The following is a 10,343-nucleotide window of genomic DNA, read 5'->3' as shown; positions in this document are numbered from 1 at the left end:
AAGAAAACATCTTCATCAGTTTGACAACACATGCGCTGCAAACTCCACAACACTTACAAACAGTGAAACGCGCTGCAAATAAAGAAAACATCTTCATCAGTTTGACAACACATGCGCTGCAAACTCCACAACACTTACAAACAGTGAAACGCTCTGCAAATAAAGAAAACATCTTCATCAGTTTGACAACACATGCGCTGCAAACTCCACAACACTTACAAATAGTGAAACGCGCTGCAAATAGCACATACCAGACCAGGCCCAGCGATCTCAAGTCCTTCTGCGATGATCTGAATGATGATGATGACGGTGACGATAATGATTAGGCTACTTTTAGAATTAAAATAATAATTTAATTTGCCCCGCAATAATTTATAGTGCATCATGCATAACCGACCCGATGAGATTAGCTAATTAGAAAAACTCAGCTAAAGTGAAAGTAAAAACTCAGCGATGAGAGCTCTACTTCAACATGTTCTGATAACACTATTTAACCTTAATTTATTTCGTAATGTTTATCTTGTGGCCCATACGTATTGAAAAAAATGAAAAGAGATATGGTGTTACTTTTTTTTTTTTTTAAGTAACACCTATATCTCTTCTCATTTTTTTTTTCAATACGTATGGGCCACAAGAGAAATTAAGAAATAAATTAAGGTTAAATAGTTATCAGAACAAGTAGAGCTCATCGCTGAGTTTTTACTTTCACTTTCTACAGTGAATAATTGACTGGGATTTGAGACATAAAATCAAGTAAATTATTAAAAAATATATATATTATTTATTATTAATCATTTATTAATAATATTTTAACGCAAAATAATATCCCCCAAATCGTTTGTCCTGGCGCCGAGACTGGCACAGACCACAAAATGTTATTGTCACGATCATTACTGGGAGTGCCCTTGTCTGCCACCAGAGGGCACTCCAACCCTGACTGTTTCCATCCTGGACTTTGGTTTTCACCCCACGAACTACATTACCCATACTCACCTCGTGGACTCATTATCCTTGTTTCATTGCACCCAGCTGTCTTGTGTTTGTTCATTAGTGTCTGTCTATTTATACCTGGTTTGTCTCTGCTCTGGTCATGGTGTCTTAATTCTTGGTTCCCGAGTCTCTGTTTTGGTTTGCTTTGTGTTTTCGTTTATGTCATTGTTTTGTTTGGACTGTCTCCCTGGATTTTTGACCATTGCCTATTATAAGGATTACGTTTCTGGATTTCCCCAATAAATACCTGCAATTGGACCTACCCTGTTTGTCTTCGTGTGTGCCGTGACCGTTATAGGGAACACATTGACGTACCTGTCTGGGACCGCTGGCTGGGATTGTTCATGTTTACTCTTAGGTGGTGTGCACCTGAAAGGTGAGTTTTTTTTTTTTTTTCGTTTTGTTTGTTAACATTCTGATTATGAGCAGTCCTATTTGCAGCGCGTTTCACTATTTGTAAGTGTTGTGGAGTTTGCAGCGCGTGTGTTGTCAAACTGATGAAGATGTTTTCTTTATTTGCAGCGCGTTTGTCTATTTGTAAGTGTTGTGGAGTTTGCAGCGCATGTGTTCCCTTGTGAAAAAGAAGTGCACTTAATTGTATTGAAAGTGTACTTTGTGTGTACTTCAAATCTTAAAGTATACTTCTTAAAAAGTGCACTTGCAGATAATATAATATAATTAAAATTAAAGGCCACTTAAGTGTACTTAAATAGAATATACTTTAATGACTATTTATTAATACGCTTAAGTGCACATTTTAAAAATGCACTTTGTAATAATGTCTAATTTGTACTTAAAGAAAGTACACTTAAATGACAATATTTACTAACACGCTTAAGTGCACTTTTTAAAAATGCACTTTGTAATAATGTCTAATTTGTACTTAAAGAAAGTACACTTAAATGACAATATTTAATAAGAATCAGAAAGAGCTTTATTGCCAGGTATGTTGTTTACACATACTAGGAATTTGTTTTAGTGACAGAAGCTCCACAGTGCAACAGAGTAACAGTGACAAGACAAGACACATAATAAAAAGAATAAAATAATAATATACAAATTTACAAGATAGACGAAGTGCAAAAAAAGCAAAAGACAATATATATTATAGACAATTGTATGTACAATTATGTGTGCAAATTGAGATATAAATAAGTGTTTTAAGTAAATAATATGTAATAGTGTTGTGTGTTCCGTGTTTGTCAAGTGTTCATGAGATGGATTGCTTGAGGGAAGAAACTGTTCCTGTGTCTGGTCGTTCTGGTGCTCAGGGCTCTGTAGCGTCGACCGGATGGCAACAGTTCAAAGAGGGAGTGTGCTGGATGTGAGGGGTCCAGAGTGATCTTCTTTGCCCTTTTTCTCACTCTGGATAAGTACAGTTCTTGGAGAGTGGGGAGGGTTGTGCCAATGATTCGCTCAGCAGACCGGACTACCCTCTGTAGTCTTCTGAGGTCAGATTTGGTAGCTGAGCTGAACCAGACGGTAATTGAAGTGCAGAGGATGGATTCAATGATGGCAGAGTAGAACTGTTTCAGCAGCTCCTGTGGTAGGTTGAACTTCCTCAGCTGGCGAAGGAAGTACAACCTCTGCTGGGCCTTTTTCACAATGGACTCGATGTGGTTGTCCCACTTCAGGTCCTGGGAGATGGTGGTGCCCAGGAACCTGAATGACTCCACTGCAGTCACAGTGCTGTTCATGATGGTGAGTGGGGGGAGAGCAGGTGGGTTTTTCCTGAAGTCCACGATCATCTCCACTGTCTTGAGCGTGTTGAGCTCCAGGTTGTTAAGACTGCACCAGACAGCCAGCTGTTCAACCTCCAGTCTGTAAGCAGACTCGTCACCGTCCTGGATGAGGCCGATCAGTGTGGTGTCATCCGCAAACTTCAGGAGCTTGACAGAGGGGTCTTTAGAGGTGCAGTCGTTGGTGTAGAGGGAGAAGAGCAGTGGGGAGAGCACACAGCCCTGAGGGGCGCCGGTGCTGATGGTGAGGGTGCTGGATGAGAATTTCCCCAGCCTCACTAGCTGCTGCCTGTCTGTCAGGAAGCTGGTGATCCACTGACAGACAGAGGTGGGCACGGAGAGCTGAGTTAGTTTAGGCTGGAGGAGTGATGGGACAATGGTGTTAAAAGCAGAGCTGAAGTCCACAAACAGGATCCTCACATAAGACCCTGGTCTGTCCAGATGCTGGAGAACATAATGCAGTCCCATATTGACTGCATCATCCACAGACCTGTTTGCTCGGTAAGCAAACTGCAGGGGGTCCAGTAAGGGTCCAGTGATGTCCTTCAGAAAAGCCAGAACCAGTCTTTCAAATGACTTCATGGCCACAGACGTTAGAGCCACAGGTCTGTAGTCATTTAGTCCAGTAATTTTGGGTTTCTTTGGGACGGGGATGATGGTGGAGCGTTTGAAGCATGAGGGGACTTCGCACAGCTCCAGTGATCTGTTGAAGATCTGTGTGAAGATGGGGGCCAGCTGGTCAGCGCAGGTTTTCAGACAGGCTGGTGAAACGCTGTCTGGGCCTGGTGCCTTTCTTCTCTTGTTCTTTCTGAAGACCTGGCGCACGTCATCTTCACTGAACTGAATTGCAGGTGTGGGGGAGAGTGGGGTTGATGGAGGTGTGAATGGTGATTTTTCAAACCTGCAATAAAACCCATTCAGATCGTCTGCCAGTCGTTGATTCTCCACAGAGCTGGGGGATGGTGTCTTGTAGTTGGTAATGTCTTTCAGACCTTTCCACACTGAAGCTGTGTCATTAGAAGAGAACTGATTCCGAAGTTTATCAGAATAATTCCTCTTTGCCACTCTGATCTCCTTTTCCAGTGTGTATTTGGCCTGTTTGTACAAGACTCTGTCCCCTTTTCTGCGAGCATCTTCTTTGGCCTGACGGAGCTGGCTGAGTTTTGCAGTGAACCAGGGTTTGTCATTGTTGTAAGATAAATGAGTCTTTGTAGGAATGCACAGATCCTCACAGAAACTGATATATGATGTAACAGTCTCTGTGAGCTCGTCCAGATCGGTGGCAGCAACTTCAAAAACACTCCAATCAGTCCATTCGAAACAGGCTTGTAAAGCCCGCTCTGTTTCGGTGGTCCATCTCTTTACAGTCTTTGCTACAGGTTTAGCTGATTTCAGTTTCTGCCTGTAGGTTGGTATGAGATGAACTAAACAGTGATCAGAGAGCCCCAAAGCTGCCCGTGGGACAGAGTGATATGCATCCTTTATTGCTGTGTAACAATGGTCGAGTATATTACTGTCTCTGGTGGGACAAGTAACATGCTGTCTGTATTTGGGCAGTTCACGTGAGAGAATCGCTTTATTAAAGTCCCCGAGAATGATAAGAACAGAGTCCGGGTGTTGTTGCTCGCTCTCTGTGATCATATCAGCGAGTAACTGTAAAGCCGAGCTCACGTGCGCTTGCGGAGGAATGTAGACGCTCACCAGAATGAACGAGCAAAACTCCCGCGGCGAATAGAACGGTTTGCAGTTAATGAAGAGTGTTTCAAGATCTGGACAGCACATCTTCTTTAACACCGTTACATCTGAACACCACCTTTCGTTGATGTAAAAGCACGTCCCGCCGCCGCGTGATTTCCCCGTTGATTCAGCGTCGCGATCTGATCTAAACAGCTGAAAGCCCGGCAGACATAACACGCTGTCCGGAATGGCGTCGTTCAGCCAGGTTTCCGTGAAGCACAGAGCAGCCGAGTTCGAGAAATCCTTATTTGTCCGGGAGAGCAGAAGGAGTTCGTCCGTTTTGTTGGGCAGAGAGCGGAGATTCGCCAGATGGATGCTAGGCAGCGGCGTTCTTAATCCGCGCTGTCTGAGCTTCACGAGGGCGCCGGCGCGCTTTCCCCGTCTGCGCGTCCTGAAGCGTCTAAACAGCGCTGCCGCTCCGCCGACTACAACATTCAACAAAACGTCTGAATAATCGAAATCCGGTAAAAGATTTTGTGGTGTGAACTGCCGAATGTTCAGCAGTTCATCCCTGGTAAAACTGATGGTGTTTGAAAAACAGAGAACAGGAAAAACTAACAAAACTAACAAAAACAGAACAAACACTGAAGAGCTAAGCACTGTGGCTGCCATGCGCGGCGCCATCTTGATCTTGAAGATAACACGCTTAAGTGCACTTTTTAAAAATACACTTTATAATAATGTCTAATTAAGTTTTACTTACAGAAAGTACACTTTAATGACAATATTTATTAACACTTTTTTTAAAAATGCACTTTGTAATAATGTCTAATTAACTTTACTTAAAGTACACATTCATGACCATATTTCTAAACATGCTTAAGAGCACTTTTTAAAACTGCACTTAATTTTTTACTTAATTATGACTTTAGTGTTTTAAATAAGTAAACTTATTCTGATGTATTGACTTATATATTAAAGCACATGAAAAATAATTTATTTTAATTTCAACTTAAGTGTGTTGTCCAAAATGACATTTGTTAATGTATTTTAAATGTGCTTAGCTTTCGCTTCGGAGCCGAACTACTGTGTCAAACACGGCAGTTTCTACGAGCGAGTGTTTGAAGAACGGACTTCAACGAGCCAGCTCTCTCTCTGACTGCTCTTCTCGTCCGGTGCAGGAGGAACAGCACAGCAGCGGGGCCGATCTTTATTTCTCTTCTTTGCTTTCATTTTTGCCTTTTTTTTTTTTTTTTTTATTTGAGCAAAAAAAGCTGTGTTTCAGCGTGAAGGCCGTTTTCACGGCTGGTAACGGTGCGCTTTAGAGCGCTAAAAGGCTGTTCTGACAGCTGGTAAGAGCAGCGTCTGCAAAGAGAGTGCACACGACAGGCTGCACATTTCCCTGTCTGTGCTGCAGCGGCTTTTCCCCTGCGTGCTTCGGCACTGAGATAGTTAGTCCCTGAAAGAGCTTACACGAGTAGTTCGTGTCTTTTTAAAGATGTCGTTCTACTTGTGTGCTGCTGGATGCGGCCGTTGCCTGGCGCCTCGGGATGGTCACCAACGCTGTATCGCGTGCTTGGGCTTAAGGCACGCTGAGGCGCCGTTCGTGGACGAGTCATGTACCCATTGTGGGAAGATGACCGTCGCGGAGTTGCGGTCTAGACTCCAGTTCCTGCAAATGGGCGGAGTCCCAGTGCCACTGCCTCGTTCCAATCCTCCCCAGAGGGTTGCGTCGGGCGGCGGCACTGGTGACCTGAGGATCACGGTGAGCACGTTTCCTTCGGGGAACCAACCCCCTAGGAACCCTCACCCCTCCTGCACTCCACAGCCAGTAGAGCTGCCGGGGGAGCGCGGTGGACCGCCCCAGAGGTGTGTACCATCCGTATCCTTCGGAGCTCCCCAAGACGACCGGATGTCGATCGCTGCATCGGAGGGTGAGCCTGACGCTTCTGGGGATGACGATTCGGCGCAGCTGCCTCCTTCGGGAGTGACAACTGTGCCCGAATCAGACCCGGAAATGATGGCTATGCTTTCCCGGGCCGCCAACAGGGTCGGGCTCGTGTGGAATCCTCCATCGTGTCCCGAACCCTCGAGGTTGGACGATTGGTATCTCGGGGTGGCAAGGGCTGGTTCTCAGCCCCCCACCCCAGTGCCTTTCTTCCCGGAAGTGCATGAAGAGCTCACTGGCACGTGGACGGCACCTTTTACTGCCCGAAACTGTGTCGGTGGGTCCTCCTCCCTCACCACCCTTGACGGCGGGGCAGCGAAGGGTTATACGCGCATACCCCCTGTGGAACGGGCCGTTACTATGCAACTGTGCCCTAACTCCACCTGGCGGGGGGAGCCGTCTCTCCCTTCCCGGGCCTGTAAGTACTCGTCGGATCTTACCGGCAAGGCTTACCAGGCCTGTGGGGAAGCTGCCTCTGCCCTACACGCTATGGCGTTGTTGCAGGTCCATTAGGCCAAGGCACTGAAGGATCTGCACGAGGGTGGTCATGACCCACAGGTTCTCCAGGAACTTCATGCCGCGACGGACCTCGCGCTTCGTGCGACGAAGGTTACGGCGCAGTCAGTGGGTCGTGCGATGTCCACGCTTGTGGTCCACGAGCGCCATCTCTGGGTTCTCTTGCCAAGAAGGGTGGCAAGACCAAGTCCAAGCGGCCCTAGGACGGGCGACCCGGCGATGGATGAGACTGCTCTACAGGAGGTGGTGACCGCACCGCTCCTTCCCCCGGAGGAGGGCCGGGTGGAGAATCTTTTGTTTCCTTCTGTTTTTGTTCCGCCGCTGGCTCAACGGCCAAATTCCCAAATTCTCAATAACAGAGCAGTTTCCTTTATCTCCGGGTCCGAAGAGGGCTCGGACAGCAGTGGGAGGGCAAGAACCTCACCACTCTCATCCCCCTCTTCTGTCGCCAGCGGACAGCAGCGAGCAGCAGGCAGTCAAAGCCTCGTCTGCTCCCTCTGTCCACCCGTGGAAGCAGGTAAGTGTTGCACTGCGCACTGCGCCGCTTGGGGTCGCCTCGCAGAGAGAGCCTCCCGGGCCGCGTCCCTGCATTCCACCTCGCTGCCCCGCTGCGGGTGCGCCTGTGGTCCCTCTGGTACGGTCCCTCTCGGCTACGCGATTCAGTTCGCCCGGCGTCCCCCCAGGTTCAGGGGTGTCCACTTCACTGTAGTGAAAGATGTCGATGCCCCTGTCTTGCGTGCGGAGATCGCAGTCCTACTGGTGAAGGATGCGATAGAGCCGGTCCCTCCAGCCGATATGAGGTCAGAGTTCTACAGTCCCTACTTCATTGTACCCAAGAAAAGCGGCGGTTTACGACCGATCCTGGATCTGCGGGTCTTGAATCGGAGCCTTCACAAGCTACCGTTCAAGATGCTCACGCAGAAACGCATTTTCGAATGCATCCGTCCCCGGGATTGGTTTGCAGCGATCGACCTGAAGGACGCATACTTTCATGTCTCGATCCTTCCACGACACAGGCCATTCCTGTGGTTCGCATTCGAAGGTCAAGCATATCAGTACAGAGTCCTACCCTTCGGGCTGGCCCTGTCTCCCCGTGTCTTTACGAAGGTCGTAGAGGGAGCCCTTGTTCCCATGAGAGAACAGGGTGTTCGCATTCTCAACTACCTCCACGCCCAGTTGTGCGAACACAGGGATTTGGTGCTCAGCCAGTTGGGGCTTCAGGTCAACTGGGAAAAGAGCAAACTCGCCCCGGTGCAGAGGATCTCTTTTCTCGGTATGGAGTTGGATTCGGACGAGCAGATAGCACGCCTCACAGAGGAACGTGCTCGGTCGGTGTTGAACTGCCTGAATACATTCAATGGCAGGACAGCGGTCCCACTGAAATTCTTTCAGAGGCTCCTGGGGCATATGGCGGCTGCTGCGGCTGTAACACCGCTCGGTCTGCTTCATATGAGACCGCTTCAGCACTGGCTTCACGGCCGAGTCCCGAGATGGGCGTGACAACGCAGCACGTTCCGGGTGCCAATCACTCAGGAGTGCCGCCGAACCTTCAGTCTGTGGTCGGACCCCTTGTTTCTCCGGGCAGGAGTGCCCCTAGAACAGGTGTCCCGGCATGCTGTGGTATTCACAGATGCTTCTGCCACCGGCTGGGGTGCCACGTACAACGGGCATGCAGTGTCAGGGCTTTGGATGGGACCCCATCTGCATTGGCACATCAACTGCCTCGAGTTGCTGGCAGTACGTCTTGCTCTGAGCCGCCTCAAAGGCCTGCTACGGGGCAAGCATGTACTGGTCCGTACGGACAACACTGCGACCGTTGCGTACATCAACCGTCAAGGTGTTCTACGCTCCCGTCGCATGTTGCAACTCGCCCGCCATCTCCTCCTGTGGAGTCGGAAGCATCTGAGGTCGCTTCGCGCCATTCATGTCCCCGGTGTGCTCAACCGTGTGGCCGACGAGCTATCACGAGCTGCGCTGCCAGGAGAATGGCGACTCCACCCCCAGGTGGTTCAGCTGATCTGGAGAGAGTTCGGAGAGGCTCAGGTAGACCTGTTTGCCTCACCAGAAACCTCCCACTGGCAGTTGTTTTACTCTCTGACCGGGGGAACACTCGGGACAGACGCACTGGCACACAGCTGGCCCCGGGGCCTGCGCAAATATGCGTTTCCCCCAGTGAGCCTACTTGCACAGACTCTGTGCAAAGTCAGGGAGGACGAGGAGCAGGTCTTGCTAGTTGCGCCTTACTGGCCCAACCGGACCTGGTTCCCAGAACTCTCACTCCTCGCGACAGCCCCTCCCTGGCCCATTCATCTGAGGAAGGACCTTCTTTCTCAGAGACGGGGCACTCTTTGGCACCCGCGTCCAGACCTCTGGAAACTCCATGTCTAGTCCCTGGACGGGACACAGAGGTTCTAGGTGACTTACCCCCCGAGGTACTTAACACCATCACTTCGGCTCGTGCACTGTCTACGAGACGTGCTTACGCCTCGAAGTGGAACCTGTTCGTCAAGTGGTGCTCTTCTCGCCGAGAAGACCCCGAAGATGCTCGATTGGTGTCGTGCTTTCCTTCTTGCAGCAAGGGTTGGAGCGTAGGCTGTCCCCCTCCACCCTCAAAGTCCATTCTGCTGCTATCTCCGCTTACCACGACCACATAGATGGCAAATCTGTTGGTCAGCATGACCTGGTCGTCAGGTTCCTTAGGGGGGCGAGACGGTTAAATCCTCCTCGTCCCCCCTCCATACCCTCTTGGGACCTCGCTCTGGTGCTAAGAGCACTTCAGATTGCTCCCTTTGAGCCTTTGCAATCGGCAGATTTAAAGATTCTGTCTATGAAGACTTTGCTGTTGGTTGCGTTGGCTTCCATCAAGAGGGTAGGGGACCTGCAGTCATTTTCGGTCGACGAATCATGCCTGGAGTTCGGGCCGGGTGACAGCCACGTGGTACTGAGACCCCGGCCTGGCTATGTGCCCAAGGTTCCTACCACTCCCTTCAGGGACCAGGTGGTGAGCCTGCAAGCGCTGCCCTCGGAGGCGGCAGATCCAGCCCTGGCTTTGCTCTGTCCAGCGACTGTACATAGACAGAACTCGAAGCTTCAGGACCTCAGACCAGCTCTTTGTCTGTTACGGAGGCCAGCAGAAGGGAAAGGCTGTCTCCAAGCAGAGGATGGCCCACTGGATAGTGGATGCCATCGCCCTGGCTTACCAAGCTCAGGGCGTGCCCTGCCCGCTCAGGTTGCATGCTCACTCCACGAGAGGTGTAGCATCCTCCTGGGCGCTGGCTCGTGGCGCCTCGCTAACAGACATTTGTAGAGCTGCGGGCTGGGCGACACCTAACACGTTCGCTAGGTACTATAGCCTTCGTGTCGAGCCGGTCTCCTCCCGTGTTCTCGCCTCAGGTCAGAGGCACGGAGAGGCCCCGGCTTAGTGTCGGCTTGCTGCGCTGCATGCGCTTCTTTCCTCCAGATAGTCCCTACGG

The 10,343-nt window shown here is 49.8% G+C and overlaps 1 protein-coding gene across 1 annotated transcript; it reads left to right on the top strand.

Moving 5' to 3' along the window:
- Positions 1–748: 748 nt before the first annotated feature.
- On the top strand, positions 749–10,334 carry LOC125280094. Its single transcript, XM_048210417.1, has 3 exons — positions 749–1,366; positions 5,471–8,048; positions 10,331–10,334. The coding sequence occupies exons 2-3, from the start codon at positions 6,991–6,993 to the stop codon at positions 10,332–10,334; spliced, it is 1,062 nt and encodes a 353-aa protein (XP_048066374.1). The 5' UTR covers positions 749–1,366; positions 5,471–6,990.
- The last annotated feature ends 9 nt before the right edge of the window (positions 10,335–10,343 follow it).

Source organism: Megalobrama amblycephala, linkage group LG12, assembly GCF_018812025.1.
Source record: "Megalobrama amblycephala isolate DHTTF-2021 linkage group LG12, ASM1881202v1, whole genome shotgun sequence".
NCBI lineage: Eukaryota > Metazoa > Chordata > Actinopteri > Cypriniformes > Xenocyprididae > Megalobrama > Megalobrama amblycephala.
This window is presented reverse-complemented; position numbering and strand designations above follow the sequence as displayed.